This window comes from Pholcus phalangioides, unplaced genomic scaffold (assembly GCF_987345545.1).
Source record: "Pholcus phalangioides strain wild (caught in Gottingen) unplaced genomic scaffold, Ppha-v1.0 ptg000024l_1, whole genome shotgun sequence".
Taxonomy (NCBI): Eukaryota; Metazoa; Arthropoda; class Arachnida; order Araneae; family Pholcidae; genus Pholcus; species Pholcus phalangioides.
Window position 1 is genome coordinate 1,535,941 of NW_028301616.1, and position 20,889 is coordinate 1,556,829.

A 20,889-nucleotide genomic window follows, 5' to 3' on the forward strand; every position below is an offset into this window, starting at 1 on the left:
AGATAGAGATTTTCCTTCGCTAGAGCGTATATATGCCGAACGGAACCGTGCAATGGACGGTGAAACCAATCAGCTAATAGCTCATGGACGACGAGCCACCAGAGGGCTATGTATATGACATGAATGTCGCTCTCCACTTATTAATACAAGATGTACAGAAGACTGGATGTTGTGAAGATATTTATTATTTGAGATGTTAATTTTTTAAGGAAGGATGTCATATATACTTGTTTCGTATTATTCTGATGCTACCATCTGTATTCCATATTTGAAGTAAAAATTGTAGATTGATATTGACAAGGCTGGACAAATCCCAGTTGCCAGGTCACCATGGCAGCTAAAAAATTGGTATTGGCGCCTAAAATTTTTTCTCTGTAGTTACTAAATTGCTGGCTGAGAACAGCACAAAATGTTTGGAATTTATAACAACATATCTGACAAAATGAAAGAGGGTCACTATAACCTGAAAAAGAAGCATTATTTTGGACCTTTTTTCTCTGGGTAAAAATTTTATTGTCACCTAAAAATTTTTTTTAGGTGAATTTTTTTTTAAGCAATGTTTAGGAGGTACAAGTACTATTTAGTAGTGGTGGTAGTAGAAATAAGATATTGATATAGGGATATAATGTGAAAGTCCTTCTAAACTGGAAATTTTTTTACTTTAAAGGGTGGAAAGAATGTGGCAGCTTATCATTGGCCCGAACAAGTGATCGGATGATTTACTTCAAACATTTAGCATCTTCAGCTACGTGAGCATAGTTTATGTGTACAATATATGTTAAAATGAAAAAGAATTATAAATTTTATAGCATAGCTTGTTCACTGTGAAATTTATGGATTTTATATATTAATGAAACTTTTTAAATTTCATTTATGCAAAAGTTTTCATTTCTCTGTCTGAGGTTGCTGTTCTGAAAAAAAATTTACAGTTTCAATTTAGCATGTGTTATATATATATATATATTCATTATAATTATATTATAATTATTCATTCTAATTATTTAAATGAAAACCTTTTCCCATTTTAATTACACTTCAGCTTCAATATAGCGAAAGAGCAAAATTATACTTTTTTTTTAGTAGTTCACTCTGGTAATTAAATAATGCATGCAGGAAAACAATCAAGTAATTATGTAAACAGTCAACCTAATTGCTCTGAATCTCTTTGTAGTCCAGGTCAGTACTCTGCTTCTAACCCCAACCATTGGCATAGTTAATGATCGGCTGAAGTTTGTTTTTTGTGATTCCCAATGCAAATGTAAACTGATCTCCCCGTTAAAAAGTTTTACCACTAAGTCTAGCAGCATGTCTACAATGGTACAAATATCCATCATTACACTTCACTCATAGTTTGAAAAATACATCGTGAATTTTTTCGTTGCTGTGAAACAACACTATGCACTCAAACTGTTAAGTATACAAGCACACACTTCTCATTCCAGCAGAACTCATTTGGTAGTAAATTGGCCATGGCAGAAGGCTATAGTGGTGCTCGATTTGAAAGAAAGAAAGGTCTAGGTTAATAGGACACTGTCTTACAGTGTGAAAGGACCAAAGGATGTTCAGACTAGTCATGAGTTTAATAACCCCTTAGTCCTTGTCAGAATTTTTCCTCCCATATAGGTGCAATAGAAATGACGTCAAGATGACTGCACAATGCATTGCCAGCCTGGATTGGAAGATTTCCACACTGAGTAGCTAGCGCAGCAACCTCTCTGTGAGAGATGTAAAAAGAAAAAATCTTTTGACACAACCAATGTAGATCCCAATTTAATTTCTTTGTAGAAAATTATGGTAGTGTATATATTCGGCCTCAGAAGGTATATAAGTGTATAGTCAGACCAACCTTGACTCTTGCTGTCTCCCCACAGGGGATAGCCTTAAAGGGTATAGCAAATCATGGCCTGAAACTTTTAACATGCAATTTTTTTATTTGATTGAGTTTTATGTTTACTCATAGTGCATTTCACACTCACCTCATTGTGATTTCTATTTTTTTATACATATAAATAGAGCAAGAAATATACCTTGTGAGTTGCTCAGTTCGAAGGAGGCGCAAAAACTTTGCCCTATCATAAGTACAGACCTTCTTGAGGTATACTAAATATTCTAAAAGTACTTTTTTTTAGTTTTAAGATTTAATTAAATCCTACTTGATATTTCTGACTTTTCACTAAAAATTATAAAATTCAACTTTAAATTTAAGAAATTCTTCGATGTGTGTAGTGAAGTGAATATATCTTGTAAAGCAGTTATAAACTGGTTGCATCTCCAAAAAATATGCATGATGAAAATATTTTAATCACAATGATCTCAAGAAGTTTGTGAAATATATGTGTTTTTCTCAGTGTCTACAGCTTGCTATTATTGATATGAATCCAATGATATTTTACTGATGTTTATACATTTCTGGTTTGGGTATCAAGCTTGCAACACATTTTCATTATGAAATCATTTTACACTACAGTCGACCCTCAGTATTCATGGGTGTTGTATTCACTGCCTCTTTCCCAGCTTTCTAGAAACATTGTTACAGTGCTAATTTTCTGAACAAATTAAATTGGTTCAAATGTTGTTTCATTCTGGAAGTCAGAAGGTACTTTGACATTAAAGATATGCTATTCAAAGTTCTTTAGATACTGGATAATGTCCCTGAACAATGGCATACAAATCTTTTATATGCCTTCCAACTCAACATCTAGCATTCATCTGCTTGATTGGATATTATGTGAACATTTATGTCTTGTTATAAACTTTGCTCAGTGAGCGTCTTAAAGTCAAGAGTGAATTTCACTGATGCCATCAGAGTGTCCTTGCTAAAGCTGCTGAAGCGTTATAGATGGAAACAGTAATCTTGTATTGAAAAAACTTATGGCCACAATGTGTGCCTGCATGTAAGGACACATCCATTTCTATAAAACCAGCCAAAGAGGTTATGAAAGACATTGAACACTTCTCCATCCATCTGCTCAACTAAAGTGACAATGATGTGCACTTAGAAAAGAAATTGGAGAATTAGTTAACAGCAATTCAGGAACTGACAGAGGAGGGATTAATCACACTGACTGATCCTGAAACTGAAGCGATACTCCATGAAGACAATTAAAATTAAGAGGACAAGTTCATTATAAGCAACATAGGTTCAACAAAGACTTCATAAGTTTAAACTAACAATCGATTATTTGTATGACATAGATCCATCTATGGGACATTTTTCACTTGTTGAAAAATTGATAGAGGAAGCCTCGTTACGATATTCTTGCAAATTAATTGAAATGAAGAAATGGCTAACAGACATTATAATATTCTTTCAGGAAATATTGCTGAGAATCACTGGATGCCCCTTCTACTTCTGCTGCACGAATCAGATATAAAGAAGATTCCTAAAAAACCAAAGTTTATGGTTTATGTTATTCATGGATTTTACGTATTCACGGTCACCTCTCCGGAATGTAACCCCACAAATACGGAGGAACGACTGTATCTATCAAGAAGTGTAAAAGGCAGAGGAGGATCAGTGGACTCATCATTGCAAACCCAATAATAGCTCATTATTGTTGACTAAACTTGACTTTCTGCAGTTTCTCAACTTTGAGTCACGAATACAAGCTTCTCCCATTTAAAAAAGTCTTTACGCAGAGAGCAGGTAGACTTTCAACATGATACTTGCATAACACAGCTGTGACACTTTATTTTTTTTACAACGATATAATTAATATGAATTTATTAATTGAAACCTTTCTCAGCTCAATTTTTCTTTTTTAGTTCATATTTCCTAGCTCATTTACACATTAGCTTATCTCAACATCTTTGTAGGGAGCTCTGTGGATACCTGAAGATGGGGTAGGAGACCCATATGAGACAACTCTAACATTTGCTTCAGAGGCTGCCAAATCAGGTATTGTATGTATGCCAATACATATACAGTAATAAAAATTCAATATTCAGGCTTTCAAAAATATATTAATAAACAATAAATCAACACCATTGATCGCAACGCCATGGCTTACATTCATTACGAGTTGGAATTCTAAGAAAATATTAATAGACCAATTGGTTAGCTCCATTTCACAAGTGTCCAATCAGAGCGCTGCATGTCTCACATGCAGACTCTCAGCTTTATTCTGACCATGACGTGTGAAGAGAACAGATATATTTGTTTTCTACTGAGCAACCGAGAGTTAAGATTTGGTATTCAACCCAAGTGTGATCCTCGGTCAGCGTGATTAGTGGTAAATATTTTCTTATCTGAAGATGACACCCACTGTGTGTCGGAATGCATTAGGAGTTTTTGTATTTTTTGTATCTTTGCCTTATTCGTTGGTAACTTTTTAATATTCTTGGGCAAAGTTGATCTACTATTCCACATATCCAGTGTTTGAAATTTTGGATTGGGTATAATATTATTTTGTACATGTGTGAGGTTTTTTTTTGTTAAAATTTAAGGTCAAACTTATCGTGTTCACTACAAAAAATATTGTGATTTTATTTCCAAATACAGTCAAACCTCGTTATAGTGAACCCAGGATATAGTGAATTCTCGGTTATAGTGAACTTTTTCAGTGGTTTCAACTAAACACGTATTTAACTAATGTTGAAGTCACCAACTATAGACCCATTTCTATTTTATCTACCATCTCTAAACTCTTCGAGCACATCGTATATTGCAAATTGTACAACCATTTATTTTAAACACTTATATTGATCTGCTGAGAAAATTAAATCTTCCGTAGATTCTCTTTCCAGTTTTTCAAGAGATCAGGGCATTATTCGCAACCTCAAATCTCACTAAGGGAAGCAGTTTGTTATGCATATTTTGGAAAGTTATGAAATGAACAGCTAGTATAACATCTCTCTTTTAGACGCAATCATTTTGCTAGAGAAGTCTTGGAGACAAAGTAACAGGATACAACAATTTGCAACTGCTTTTGACACGCTGGCCTTTCTAAGAACTTATCAAGGCAAGGAAGACACAGTATTGTGAATGACAAAGATGATAACTTACCAATCACTGTATGGCTGGAAAAGCATGGTGCAAATCTTTTTCCTAGAGATGATCTTGAACACCTTGAATCTTGTGAGAATGAGATGTGTACTTCAGATATTCCTACCGATGATGGCATCATATCTGAAGTAAAGCAAAAGAACACTGCTGGCGAAGAAGATTCCTTACCCTCAGAAGAAGAAGGTGAAATATCAGAACCTTCAATCTCTGAAGTTAAAGCGGCTGCAAACATTCTGAATACTTTTTTTTCAATGGAAAATGTGGACAAAAAACTTTGGGACTCTTTCCTAATCGCTGATAAGAGAATTGATGAACTTTACTTAAAATCAAAAGGTATTCAATCAAAAATAACATATCTTCCATAGGATGTAAAAATAAAAGTAATAATGTGGTCTCCAGTGGTGTAGATGGTAGCATGCTTGCCCGGTATGCAAGAGGGCCTGGGTTCGAGTCCCGGCGGAGACGTGATGACTTTTCTTTCCGAGCTCACCTCAGCATAATATCCGGAAAATAACTGTTTCCTTGATATCTCTGGCTGAGAAAAAAGCCATCTATATCTCTCTAAAACCGTCCCACCCGGGGGCCATTTCCTGAAGTTAAGAGAGGCTACTAATGCCTCTACTTCAGCGCCTCACGACACAGTGCGTGAAATTTGGAAGGCAGATTCATGTGTCTCCAGTGGTGTAGATGGTAGCATGCTTGCCCGGTATGCAAGAGGGCCTGGTTCGAGTCCCGGCGGAGACGTGATGACTTTTCTTTCCGAGCTCACCTCAGCATAATATCCGGAAAATAACTGTTTCCTTGAAAAGTAATAATGCTTCAAAATTCTTCCTTTCTAATATTTGATTGTCTATTTAAGTGATTAATAATTTATTGGTGAATCTTTCCAACAAAACCACCATCAAATCCTAAGAAATATCTGTTTCAACAAATTTGGATATAGTGAACTTTTTATTTGGGTCTGCAGATTTGTTTGTTGGTTCACTATAACAGGGTTCAACTGTATGTATTTGTTATGAGCTCGATTTTGACCGTATTTACTTCTATGAAGTTTCGTAGTAAAGTAAATATGGAGTAAGTCAAGAAAATTACTTTGTTAAGTTTCTTAATAAAATAAATTTTTCAATTTTTCATTCTGTAAAACAACTAGGAGTTAGTGTTGCATGGGTTTATCCATGCAGTGTGGAAAAAAAAAAACCACTTTAAAAATACTTGATAGAGCTCAATAGCAGCGCCTAATCATTAAATCTGTTGCCCCCTTTTCTAGATGAAATTCAGTTTCTTTCTAATGTGAACTTGTTTGCTTGTGTGTATTTACCTAGAAATCCCTTAGGGGGCTGTTCAAGTATTACGTCAGAAAATTTTTATCCTATACATGAGTAAATACAGCATATATTTTTCTTAATATTATCTTTCTTTTACTCTTATTTTAAGTTTCTGTTTTATTTTCTATCATTATATTAGGTGTAAAATTTATTGAGCATTGCTCTGTGCAGAAGATTATCACTGACTCAATGCATCGTGTCAAAGGTGTAGAGACCAACAAAGGCATGATAAGCTGTGAATACTTTGTAAATAGTGCAGGTTATGTAAGTACAAAATTATTGAATTTCTTTAATATCTGGGTAATTTCTGTTGCTTGTATGGACATTCTTCCAGTTTGTGTCTATTTTGAAGAATTTTTTGTATTCAGTAATAATTACCCAGAGCAGTTTCTCCCCCCCCCCCCCAACTCATGTAAAATTCTTGAAATAGTATTCATGTTCTGTTCTGAGGAACCTGTGCAATTGAAAGTTCACTAGAACATCATAGAATTATACAGAGGATACCACTCATAATGTTCCTCTGTGAACATCATTTCCCTGTTCGGTGAGACTTTTTTGTATCCTCGTTCTTTTTCGTGTCTTTTTTCCCATCGTTCACTAATACTCATCTAGATTTCCTGTTAAAAGCATTTTCCTGCTTACAATGTTTTTTCATGAGGATTTTCAAAAATATATTGTAAGCACGACTCACTATATTTGCCTTGGTGTTTATTACTACCCATGGGAAATGTTGCCCACATGCTATTTATTGAAAAACACTAGTGATGCTCACTGGTGTACCTTCTTCAGCCAAGAATTTTGTGATTTGCCTATTCACATGCGTCTTATATGAAATGTTGAACAGAAACCATTTGAAATTAACCTAAAGCACTACTACTGTGCACAAAAAAGATTCAACACACACAAAATTGAACTCTCATACATATTCCTATGATACTAAATTTGTTTTTAAGAGCTTACTGCTTGTCTCCTTTCCTGTGAACGACTTATTTCCTTCTTTTTCCATAAAACAGTCATAGAAAAATGCTTGCTAAAACTAGCACACAAAATAGCAGCCAACTCATATAATTCCATGTATCGGTCCTAAAAAATATCTGGAGCCCCTAATCTGCCAAACTAACAATGGGCTGTAATTATTTCGCTGAATGTAATTTCTACTATGTATTGAGAAATGCTAATCTAAACAGTTTCGTTATCATCAGTTTTTTTTATCAGTGGTTTTCAGCATTATTTGTCCTGAGTTCTGCATGAAATACAGTTTTGCTCTGGTGCAGATTACCTCAGATTGCTTTCTGTATAGTAACATTGAATATTTCGTATTCTACACCTGTAATATTGGAACATTTTGCTAAAGCATATTTCATGAACCATTTTTTTTTATGATATACAATGCCATTTTTACTTATTTTCTGCCATCATAAATGGTTTTCTTCTTATAATTATTTGGAAACATTGAGAATTATGAATTCACATTGTAGCAGTATTTTATTTTTATTTTCCCAGTGGGGAAGACATATTGGACAACTGAGCTACCCAAGAGTAAAAGTACCATTGTATCCCTGTGAGCATCATTACTTATATACAATGCCAGTGAATGAAATTGACCCAATGATGCCAGGTAAAAGCATTACATATGTTTAAAACTGTGATTTTATTAAAATCTTGAGTTTCTTGAATAAACTCAACCAAGTAAAAAAGAGGAAAAGCTTAAATAGTTTTAATAGTACTTTATCATCATAGGTTATAGTTTCCTCTGAAAATTCAAACAAGGGGCCACATAGTGATTCTGTTTTTATTATCTTTCCATTATGATCTATTCTGTTAATATTTTAATTGCTTAGGCTTAGCCAAGCACACACATACACAGTTCTTGCATGTACCAATTCATTAGAAATTCTACAGAGAAATGTGAATGAGGTTCATGTACACTTAAGTAGTAGTAGTGATTCCCTTGGTATTTTTCAAACAGTACATATACAATCCTCAATATCATAGTTTGCATATTGGACAAAATGTAAACAAGTTACGTTCATTGTTGCAACTGCCGGCTCAATAACTTTCTCACTTAATTTTGATTCATCCACGTATAGTTGTTCGGGACTATGATGGCTATTTCTACATAAGAGAGAAAAATGGCTGCTATCTAGCTGGTGGTTTCGAACCAACTTCAAAACCTATAGATCTGAAAGAATTTGAATCCTTACCAGACTCATTTCAGCCATTACCTGAGGATTGGGACCAGTTTCGTGAGTGCTTGTTGTGCTTTTCTTTTCCCTTTCTCTCTAGTCAGACGACCGTTTTGCATTGACTGATTTGTTTACATATCTTATTTTTATTTTTTCTCCAAATTAAGGAGTAAAATGAATTTAAACCATAGTTTTTTCCCCCTGAAACATATAACAATCAAGAAATTTAATGTTTTCTCATCTCATTTAATATTATTTAATTGAATTAGGCTTTCGGTTTTAAACATTGTAAAAATACTAAACTTGTATGGAATATTTTCATTTGTTTGTCTGCAATGAATGTTGTTATCTTTACTGTGTAGACGTGTTACTCAAGCAAATGTTGTTTCGCATTCCATCCTTGGGAAAAGTTGAAGTGGATGCTCTCTACAATGGACCCGAATGTTTTAGTCCCGACTGCAAGCTTATATTGGGTGAGAGTCCTGAGGTAAGTGATGAATGATCAAGTTTAATGCAAATATTTAGTCTTTAGGGATTTATTTAAGTGGAAAATTCTTGTAGATATACTAATCGATATTTTGAATTTGTGAATTTAGCAATTAATCTTCAATATTCAATTTTTCATGTTAGCCTACCCTATTCATTATGTAATGATTTACAGGTATGGTTGATTGAGTGGGAGGAACTTAACATTTTTTGTTACTTTTCATTGGTAATTCTGTATGTAGATAATGCTTTTCATGACTATTTTATATTTCAATCTTATTTATTTTTTTGGGAAATTTTAAAAATTATTAAAAAAATTGTATCATATATTCTTTTGTGCTCATTCTGTTTTACAGGTTCGGAATTACTTTGTTGCCAGTGGAATGAAAGCAATAGGAATGGAAGCTGCAGGGGGTGTTGGGCAGATAACAGCTGAGTGGATTGTGAATGGGGAACCTCAAATTGATCTTTGGGATGTAGACATCAGGCGATTTCTAGGATTACATAACAACAGCCTGTTTCTGCGAGATAGAATGACTGAAGTGCCAGGTACATTGTATGACAATGCTGTTGTATGCTGTATGTGATATGAGATGTTTTAAGGTGTCATGAACATACTCTGAAAATATATAAATGCCAAAATATGCTAGCAAAATTACTGCAATTTCTAGTAAATAAGCCACTGGAATGACAAACCACATCCATAAAAAGGAGTGAAGAAATGTTTCTGTAGAAATGTCACAGCTTTTCACACCTTGGCTTTTCATAAGCTGCCTGTAATTTTTATTCAGTAATTTAATCCCTGGATAAAAAAAATGTTCAACTGTATTCAAAAAATAAATACAAGGTGTTTCAAAACTCGTGCAAATCATAGTTTATTAATGGTTTTTAAATGATTATGAGCTATTTAACGGAAAATAACAATGTTGAAAACGCTGGCCTTTTTTCATAGGTACATTTTTGTACCAGATTTGCTTGAGACTTTACAAAGTTTGTGGGAATTAATGTGTAATATTGCATTAATGATGTTAGTCTTGAGTTCATCAATCACATATGGATCATTGCAATATGCCATATTTTTAAGATAGCCTCAAAGAAAAAAGTCCTGGGGCTACAAGTCCATGCATATTGAGACAATCGACAAAAAATACACTTAAAACACGAAAACTTTCTCTTGATGCATGATATTATCCTATTGAAACCAGGATTAACATTCATTGCTGTTCATCAGTAACATGAATTCAGTAATAATGTCTGTGTAGACTTTGGCATCAATGGTGGAATCGGGAAAAAATAAGTTCCACAATCTGACGGCATCATCTTAGGGCTGTTCATGAACAATGTAAAGATTTGTATTTGGACCAGTACCAAAATTTTGGGCTATCTTAAAAATATGGCATATTTCAATGATCCACATACAATTGATAAACTCAAGACTTAATGCAATATCAGAGGAGCGAATGCAAGCCAATCTCCCTGTTCAAAAGTCTCGCCACAGAGAACTATAGGCCTACAATGTTACAATTTTGAGAAAAAACTCATAGTTTAAAAATTGATTGTAGATGGTAGCACTAAACATAACAAACATTACACAAAAATAAACTTCACAGAAACGTTCACTATACATACACACACATTCCAACATGTACCAATTCATTAGAAGTTCCACAGAGGAATATGGATGAGGTGCGTATCTGGTTTAGTAGATATTCAAGAATTATCCAGAATCGTTGAAACAAATTTCTCGGCATGCCAACTAATGCAGGGAACACAGTACATAAAAAATGTTCTGAAAAATCCCTGAAAGTTAGAATGTCAAAGATAGAAAAATTATTTCACACACTGCTGCTTTGAATAAGCTGAAAGAACTAAAAATGAACTTTCAAAGCTATATAAGCTGCAGCTTTATTATGGAAAATTACTGTAGTACTGATACTAGTAAATGCATTAGTATGTGACAGTAATTGAGTTGTTGAAAAGAGCCAACAATTATAAATGAAAGCTCCTGATAAAGAAAACACATATTACCATTCATGAATTACTATTTGATTTTCAAATTCTGATGAAATTATTCTTTTTATCATTTAAGGAATGCATTACAAGTTGAAATATCCCTTCACTGAATATCAGACAGGGCGTTGTATTAGAATGTCTCCTATCTACCCTCGTCTTAAAGCAGCTGGAGCAGTTTTTGGTCAGTCTATGGGATATGAAAGGCCATGTTATTTCCAAACAGACAAGCAAGGTAAATCTCTGTTGAATATGTATTTATACTTGTTAAATTAAAAAAAAATTTTTTTTGCTCACATTGTCAAGTATAGATAAAATTATGATGGTACACAGTTTTTCTTTTAATTTACGTATTTAATTTAAGGGTGAAAAAAAAAAATATATATTGTGTGTGCTTTATGATGAATTTTCATCCTTTGATTTCTAAGCTTCATGAATTTTAATAATAGCTTTAATTTTTTTTTTACTCTTGTAAACTTAGAAGAAGAATACAATGAAGAAAATGCTGCACTTCATCTTCCATTGTCATTTTACAAACCCGGTTGGTTTGACTACCTTCAATCTGAGTATGATGCTTGCAGAAGTAAAGTTGCTCTCCTTGACTACTCTTCGTTCACCAAGCTTGAGATTTGGGTAAAGTAAAAAAAATTGATTGGTTATTATTTTTTCACATACGTCTCTGAACATTTAGTAAGCATGTTGAAATATCTGAATAACCACATAACATAACATGATTGTCCCTAATGGAATAAATAAAAACTTTAGTTTTGCTTAGCAAATGATTCATTCATTATAAAGGATTACTGTTGGTTTGCAGAAACAAAACATGATATAAAAGGAAGAATAAAATCAATCATTCATGTGAATGCTAGTTCAAAATTATGTGTAGATCAATTTAATATACATGTATAATTTATATTATTTTATGTAGATGTATATAGATTTAATTTTGTAGATGTATATAGATTTAATTTTGTATATGTACATGCTTGCATTATATTTTTATATAATCTCATATATAGCTATACTGAATGAGTGTTGTGACTATTTAATGTAGTTATTTAGATGTTGTAGCTATTTTATGTGTAGTAGTTACAGGGCTCGGCACGGGTCACTTTTTTCACTAAAAGTCACTTTTTTAGAAACTGGTCACTTTTATTACGTATTTTCAGGCCCAGGTCACTTTTTCCACTTTTTTAGCAAAAAAACCTCGGTCTCGCGCGCTTTTCTGCTGTCAGTGTTTTTCTTTTCTTCAAGGAGGAACTTTACCTGTTCAATATCGCTAATTTTCTCCCTCCCTTCATTGAACTACAATCGAAGGCATCTTATCTTCCCGGGAGCATACCGTGTGACGTCAGTATAACTTGATTTCAAGGCGCTTGGAAAAAGAAAGCTCCTTGGTTAAAGAATCGTCATTTTATGGAAAAGCCGGTCGGAAAAAAAACTAGCATAAAAGGCGTACTTACAACAAAGAATTTTTTCCCCCCATACTACCATTCTTTCTTATTTCCCCACGTGCTCACTCGTTCTTTCATTTTCATCTTATTTTAAAATTGATCCTTTATTTTATTTGTTTTAAAAAATTATAGTCCTAAGGGCCGAATTCCTTTCTTGGAGCATCGAGAAAGTTACATTTGTTGTTTGTTCTATCGTTACTTTTGTTAATTTTTTTAAATGTTATTTGAAATGACGATTAGAGAGCCCGTGCAGAAACTAACTTACGCGCAGCGGGAGAATACCAAAGCGCGTATTAAAGACGCGTATTATTAATACATATTAAGCGTATTAATACGCTTTGGAGACACATTGACATTGATATAACGTGTCGGTTGGGGTCCCGGAAGCCACTGTGGTAGTGGTCCATACCCCCTTCATCATTTCGCCGCCATCTGCGTAGCGATTAATGCGAGTAGCCATAGCGTTGTTGCAGATTAATTATATATAGAGTTGTTCTCCTTGTGAGAACTGGCGCCCCCTAGCGGAGGATAACAACGTTCAGATTGATAGTTTCATCTAGCAGTGTGGACAGTGTGGACCAGTGTCGCAGCGGTTCTCATGCCGCGATCGTCATCTCCGCGCCCGACTTCGCCGCCCTCAGCGGGGGGGGGGGGGGGGGTAATTTGCCCGAGTCGTGTTTTTCCTTTGGAAAAATAAAAACGGGTGCTTCTAAGGGCCCAGGTGTTATACACCTGTTTGATCTTTTACATTTGCAGTCATTTATTTCTTTGTTTTATTTACAAAAATTATTCCCACCACCAGGGTATATATATTTACGTTACAGTCAATGGATACATAAGAAATTCAAATTCAGAGTTTATATACAACTATAATGCGAGTATCTATAAATTATTTACTATATTAATTCCCATCACCTTTGGATTTGTATATATATGTATTTACATTATTTATAGTTTATGTACACTGTCGTGAGACAGGGGTTCCAGCAGGGGGGGGGGGGAGGGGGAGAGAAGAGTTTTCCTCTGCTCTCACTCCTTCCCTCTCGTGAGTGTAGAGGCCGTTCCTAATCTCGCCCTATGGGGGGGGGGGAGACGCGGAAGGGACCCTGTTATCAGTTGTTCTTTTCCACTTCTCCTTTTGTGGACTTTCGACTGCTCCTATTGTTTGGTGCCGCGCTGCTCCTATTGTTTGAGTCTCGCTTCTTATCTGAAGTTCTTCTTTACCCCTCTCTTCTCAGAGCTGAGTGCTTTTTTCTTTTCCTTTTCCTTTCCTCCACGTCTGTTCAATCGCAGAGTAGGTGGGGGGGGGGGAGAGGTAGTTTCGTTTACGGGTGCGAAGCAGAGTTCGGTTTCTGGATCTCTTATTTACAGACCCGGGAGTTCGGGCCTTGTCATGTTCAGGATGTTCTTGGGTCGTCTCCTGACCAGAAATTCTGCACTGTCGTAGTTAGAGATTTGTGCTAAATGCCAGTGCTCAGAGTTTTCTAGCGAGTCGAAGAATTTTGTAGCCAGTCTTTGGTTGTAATCGAAAATGGTTTCAAGTTTAATGTCGTCCCTGATGTTACGATTCCTGACATACCAGGGGGCCTTTAATGCTTTACGGATAAATTTGTTTTGTTCCCGTTCAATTTTTATGATGATAGAATCCCGGTTATAAAACCAGCATATAGATCCGTAGGTCATTACTGGTCGAATGACCATTTTATAAAGTATGACCTTGTTCTTAGTCGATAGAGCAATATTGTGACGTATGATCTTGTTCATGTCACTAATCGTACGAGTGGCCCTTCTGATCGCTTCGTTTACGCTTTGGAGAATACTCTTGTAGCTGGCCAAGGTTAAAGAAGCTCGCATGTATTTTGAATTTACTTACAATAAAAAAAAAATCATCCGATTGAAAATCGCGATCTATCGACAAATAAAATTCGTACTATTTTTCTAACTGGATTTAAATCTCAGCAAGAAACCGTACCCCCAAATTTGACCGAAAGGAGAACTATTTATGAAAAGATCACAGAATCCTGCAATTCAACGTTTAGTTTAACACAAAGGTTTCCAAATCAGATGAAAATTTGTCATCAGGCTGATAAAAAACTCAGTTAACGTGCATGCGAGCCGTAACTATAGAGGCGGATTTATCGATGGGCACACCGAGCGCTGGCCCCTACTTCACATTTTTTTCCTAATTTAAAGGGCTTCATATTAATTTTTTTTATGCCCGGGCCATAACTTAATTTAGAGCATCTTCACGATACTGATTGTTGACTTAATATTGTTGGATTGTTTTCCTTTTTTTTTCTCTCCATGCACGTGCGGGAACCGGTTGTTCCGACGCTGTATGCAAATCGGCGGCGGCGTACCCTCACGGAAGCACGGATATATAGACTGGTTTTTTCTCTATAGGTGAGATGTCTGTTTTTTCCGCATGGATGTATGTCGGGATTCGATTTGTTTCTCCCTTTTGATTGCCGGCCGTATTTTTGATCAACGAAAATGATCTTGTTTTTTGTTTTTGCAACTTTTATGGAAAAAGAATTCAAAATGAACTTCTGATCATTGTTTTTCTTCAGCTCAGTCGGTACGCTCTGCCCCCCCCCCCAACAAATATCGACATCTTGCGCGCCATTCTTGATGTGTAAAAAAATCTTATTTTTAGACCTCGGAAGTTATTAAAACGTTTGTCTCGAGTCTGTTATGACCGCAATAGGAGAGGGCGGGGGTCTGGTTCCACGGGTGTTGAACGAGGAAAGGTGCCGAGTTTACTCATTTTCTGTTAAAAAGAGTGGATACCGGCCCCGAGCGATAGTAAATTTTCGTTCGTACTTGCGACCCGGATTGCTACATACCGTGATCAGATTCAAAAGCGTGGGGGGGGGGGGGGCAATGCCTTGGACGGCGTTTTTGATGGAATGGTATATTTAAGAAAAGGCAATAAAAATTCCTTTGCAAAATTATCGAATTTCACAGTCAAGGGGCAGTAAAATTACGTTTCCCCTCCATAAAAAACAATTGTATTACGGCCATGGTAAATCGGGTGTCCCGGATGGGGGCGAATTCACTATTTTTGTTCGTTGAAAGTTACGGGAGGAGTCAGCGCTAACGTGGCGACTTGTTTTCGCGCTAAAATAGGTAGCCCTGACAGCAGCATCCATAAACTCTGTATCAACCGCATTTATAAACCCCGTATGTTGTTGATTCGATTTTTGTGTTCATTTCATCCTAATTTTCCGTATTTCCCGATATGTTTCTATCGATTTTCGCATATTAGGTTAATTCATATTATAAATTATATATTTTTTTGTAATTTTTTATGTGCCCTTTGTCAGCCATCTTGAATTGACTACCGTAAAACGGCGATTCCTTGGCTTGAAAAAAAGTCGCCACGTTGGTGCTTACAAGGTTCATGGGAAATTTACCGGGGAAGACCGCTGAGTCTTTTTTTCTGTTAAAAATTACGGGGAGGGGGGGAGAGGCCAAAATTATACTGTTTCCAGGGGTAGGAACACCGCGCCAAAATTAACATCTTGCGCCATCCTGCTCCAATAGTGTTTTCGTATTTTTCTGCGCCAAATAGCTAATTTTGCTTCGTATGCCCAGAATTTCTTAAAAAAATTTTCGCGCCAAAAATTTTTTGTTCCTGCTTACCGTGAAACGATTCTTTCTAAGAGCGTGTTTTATATATATTCCACTGTACGCCTTATTTAAACTATCGGCTTTTCCATCGTGAAACCCTGATAATATCCGTGATTGTGCAACTGAAGATAGTTTGCAATGGTCTTTCAGCTTCAAAGTGCGCCGCTGTGGTGGTCGAGTGGTCATAATGACGGACTTGCATCGCGGGGACCCGGGTTCGAGCCCCATCGTCACCAGTGGTGGTCGGCTGAAGTTGGTTTTCTGTGGTTCCCAACTTCAAGGCGCAAATGTGAGCCGATCTCCCCGTTAAAAAGTCTCGCCACAGAGAGCGACAGTCCTACAAACAGTATAAATATTCAGTCATTACGCTACACTCACTTCACTTCTGAGATATAGATGGCAGCACTAAAAAATCATACATAACACTAAATACGCACTCAGACTGTTAGGTACACATACTTACACTTCCGGCACAACTCACTAGGTAGTAAATTGCCCATGGCGATAGACCTGAGTTGTGCTCGGCTTCAAAAAAAAAAAAAAAGCGCTTTAAAGTGCAAATGCGAGTCAGTTGCCGTTTAAAAAAAAGTCGCCACGGGAAGCAGCAGAAATTACTGTAGTCGATCGTCAAATCCAGATGTTTCGTGAAAAAAATTTCCATTCCGGAAGTAAAAAGTGTGTTTTCGCCGAATTACGAATGTTAATTTAGAGACTTTGCCGAATAACGAGTGTCAGATCGCTAATCTCGCCAAATAATGCGTACTTAATCGCCAAACGTCGTGTTGATTCTTCCGAAATTCTCCCCCATTTTTCAACAATTTCTTTCCGAGTATAAAAAACTTATAGAAAATTTTTTGCTCATTTGAAGTGCTGCTGTTCAAGACAGCAAATAGTGCCCTCAGTAAGCAAAAATCATCTTAAATAGACTGGTGTGAAAAATTTTATGACAGCCTCTCTTTCAAACAAGGTGTCAAAAGCCTGAAACACCAAAAACAAAAAACAAGCTGATGAAAAGATTTTTGTTAACAAAAGACACTGCAGTTATTCTATTTTGAAAAGGGGGTCAGGGTTAACGAAAATATTCTTGTTAATTTCCCTGCTCCAATTTATAAATATCTGCTCCCAATCCTATATTTTGCTGCTCCAAAACTGATCCGAATCCTATATTTTGCTGTTCCAAATCCTGAATTTGCTGCTCCAAAACTGCTCAGAATCCTGAATTTTGCTGCTTCAAAGCTGCTCCGAAATGGACTTTGTCACTTCCCACCCCTGTGTTTCTGGGTAAAGGAGTAAATGTGGTTTTTTTTTTTTGCAGGGGTGTATGTTGTGTTTAAAAAAAGGAAAAATATATATTTTTACAAATTTCAAAACTGGTTTATTTTTTCCCTCAACCAAGGACAGTATTATTTTGGTGCCCCCGCCTGATACTTTAAGGTCTTAGGGGTGTGGCACGATGACAATTGATATACATCATATATATGTATACATCAGTAGGCTCTGCCATTGACGCTGGGGGGAGGGTGGATTGCCCCTCCCTCAACATGTAATAATTAAAATAATTTAGTTAATTTAATAATTTGAATACTTTATTCAATTTAATAATTTAAATAATTTATAATTCAGTAATTTAAGTAATTTTTTAATTTAATAATTTAAAATGTTAAAAATTTAATTTTATGGTTTTTAATCATTAAGTAAATTTCTTAAAATTTGTTGGAACATATTATACAAACCTAGGTATGTAAATCAAATTTGTACTAGTTAAAAAAAGTTTGAGTACATTTTGTATACTGCCATTCATAGCATAACATGAATGAAAAATCCACTGGAATGTAGATGGGACAAATTCTCTCATCAAATTTTGTGTTATTTCATTTTTCTCCCTTCTTTGAATGGGAAAAATTTTTCCCGCTTTGAAGTTTTTCCTGCTTAAATTGATTTTAAGATGGGTTGTGGAAAGCAACATGGGGGAAGGCATTGCTGCTGTTACTTAAAAAGGATGTAATGTAGTTATTCTCTCACACATAGTTGTTGATAAATTTGATAAGTTATTCAAAACTTTTCTGGTTAGCAGAATGCGTTTGAGTTTGATTTAATTATTTCTATCTATTATGTAAAAAAAGCAATTTCAATGAGTTCTATTGAAATGAAAAGGTAAAACTAAATTCAATTTCAATTCATTCAATTTGGTAATAAAAATTCATTGTCCATTTGGTCTCTCTCTCTAAAAATATTTCGGTTACTATTTGGTCACTTTTAAACATTTCGGTCACTATTTGGTCACTTTTTCAAACATTTTGGTCACTATTTTCACTAATTTTGAATCCATGATCCGTGCTGACCCCTGTAGTTAATACTTATACTGTATAACTAATGAATTAACTGTAATTTTTATTTACAATGTGGCACACATTTATACTATCTTTATTTATACAATTTTTCTCTATTTATACTATTTGATTTTTTGTTATGAGCAAGTTCGTTAACTTGCCCACTGCTAAAGAGAGTGTTCTTACACTATGAACATAGTTCATTAACTACATATTCTATTTCAATAATTCTCTTTCTCTTGGTTAATATGAAATTTGTTTAGTACAAAATATTGTGAATGCTCTTCATCTTATCAAGGTTTGGCTGCAAATATAAATGAAAAATAATATGAAGGAAGATGCTTTACCCTCGGTTAACTGTGAACACTCTCTAGACATCATGAGATGTAGGAAGACATCAGAATTTAATTTAATTCTATGCTTTTTTTTTTTTTTACATTTGTCCCTGTTTGTCTCATTAAATATTGTTTTTCTTACTATAGCTGGATGTCCAAACCAAAAAATGTAAAAACATTTTCTTTTTTTCCTTTTAATAATGCTGATAGCTGTGCGAAATCGTGTAAAAATATATATATATATAGAATTCAATGAAATAACATTAATTTCACATGACATCGTCGTCTACCAATGGCAGGTTGTATCTCTTCTGAGAAGCATTCTTAATCTACCCAGAGGCTGATGTCTCCGTACATCTCGTGAAGTCTAGATGGCACTCGCAGTTAACCAAGAGAAAAGCCATTTTCCTCCCTTCAAAATTGTTAAAACTACACAAAAATAACTGCATGTAATGGAGGTTTTTGACATCATGTTAATCATGTTTGAATTCAGCACTCTCAAATTTATTATAGAAAATTCCACTCATTTTATAATAAAATTTGATTCCTGTTTTATAAAAAAAGTTCAAAATTGGTGACACTAGTGGGACTAATCCCAAATAAAACACTTAATGTTCAAATATTTTGTACAGCATCATAGTTATTGGGGCACTAACATTTTCCATATGCATTTGTTATCCTGCTTAAGCAACTAAAGTGTCATGCGATGGAACAATGAAGATTTGAGAGCAACACCAAGTCACTGAAAAAAATGGTTGATGCGACTACACACACAGTAACCCCTTATTATATATATAACACAAAGCTTATAACACAGCCTGTTATAATACAAATTCAGACCGTTGAAAATTCAACATATATGGGAACTTGGATATAGTCGTTACATGTAATGTGATTTTTTTGTCTCATGACATTACAGAGGGTTACTGTTTTTACCTTTGAAGGCAGATTAAAAATTCTTTTTTACTCTTAGCACAAAGAGCTGAAAAACAAGGTCAAGGAAATGTAAATTTTATTGATTATTTAAAATAATTGAATTATAATATTGTACTGAAATAAAGACATTGAAAAAATTTCCTCAATTTAGAGTCCAGGGAGAGAGGCCTTGGATGTTCTCCAGTATTTATGTTCTAACGATGTGGATATCCCTCTAAATGCAATGGTACATACTGGTATGCAAAATAAACATGGTGGCTATGAGAACGATTGCAGTGTTGCTAGAATGGCAGAAAACAGGTACACATATGGCTTGCATAATCATGTAATTATGCTAATATTGTGTATTTGTGTGCGTGCATGTGTGTGGGGAATATTTTAGTATTTCTATTTTTGTATGTGTGCAGTCGAACTCATTAAGATGAACTTAACAAATACAAATCAAATATTTTTTCAGGAGGACATAATCAAATTGCTGTTTTGTTGGTTAGAATTCAGTGTTTTCACTTTCAATGAAAACACTTTCATTGTGTTTTTTGATTTCATCTTAATGAGGTTTGAATGTTCTAAGAATAGAGTTTACAGTATTTTTTTATTGTCTCCTCTTTTATGTGCTGTATTAATATTGTGGAAATCAGGGCTTATTGTGGAAATCAAATATATAAATTTTCATAAATATATATATGCTCAACTAAAAGTACATGCCTGAATAAATATTTTAGATGCTAAGGTCTGACATGCGGTTGGAAAAAAAACACGCCCTGTCAACATTTTTATGTCTCGAGAATATTGAATAATAGATTTGTCCAGACTTGGTGGAGAAATATGAAATATCTCCACCAAGATCAAAATCACCTCCTCTGAGATCAAAATTGCGATTGGAAGTACTATTATATGATAATTTAATTCCTTTATCCTTTCTTTGCAGATTTATGGTGATCGCACCAACCATACAGCAAACTCGATGTCAATCTTGGATCAGGCGAAACTTGCCCAGTGACAGTCCTGTTGTTGTAACAGATATCACCTCTTTGTATACAGCAATTTGCCTGATGGGTCCACTAGCTCAGAGTGTCCTATCTGAATGCACCGATGCATCTGTGTCTTACAAAATGTTTCCATTTTTCACTTACAAGGTATGTGCTCCTTCAACTGTACACTGTGAAAATTTTGTACAATGATGTCC

The 20,889-nt window shown here is 35.0% G+C and overlaps 1 protein-coding gene across 1 annotated transcript in view; it reads left to right on the plus strand.

The window, feature by feature from the left end:
- Nucleotides 1–20,889, plus strand: part of LOC149068556 (pyruvate dehydrogenase phosphatase regulatory subunit, mitochondrial) — a 44,112-nt gene that overhangs the window by 10,465 nt on the left and 12,758 nt on the right. Inside the window, exons 4-15 of the mRNA XM_089251318.1 lie at nucleotides 668–749; nucleotides 2,014–2,095; nucleotides 3,817–3,898; nucleotides 6,470–6,594; nucleotides 7,834–7,948; nucleotides 8,421–8,576; nucleotides 8,879–9,003; nucleotides 9,359–9,551; nucleotides 11,092–11,247; nucleotides 11,494–11,645; nucleotides 19,855–20,003; nucleotides 20,632–20,839. Coding sequence (XP_089107444.1) covers nucleotides 668–749; nucleotides 2,014–2,095; nucleotides 3,817–3,898; nucleotides 6,470–6,594; nucleotides 7,834–7,948; nucleotides 8,421–8,576; nucleotides 8,879–9,003; nucleotides 9,359–9,551; nucleotides 11,092–11,247; nucleotides 11,494–11,645; nucleotides 19,855–20,003; nucleotides 20,632–20,839 — 1,625 coding nt within the window. The remainder of the gene's footprint in view (nucleotides 1–667; nucleotides 750–2,013; nucleotides 2,096–3,816; nucleotides 3,899–6,469; nucleotides 6,595–7,833; nucleotides 7,949–8,420; nucleotides 8,577–8,878; nucleotides 9,004–9,358; nucleotides 9,552–11,091; nucleotides 11,248–11,493; nucleotides 11,646–19,854; nucleotides 20,004–20,631; nucleotides 20,840–20,889) is intronic.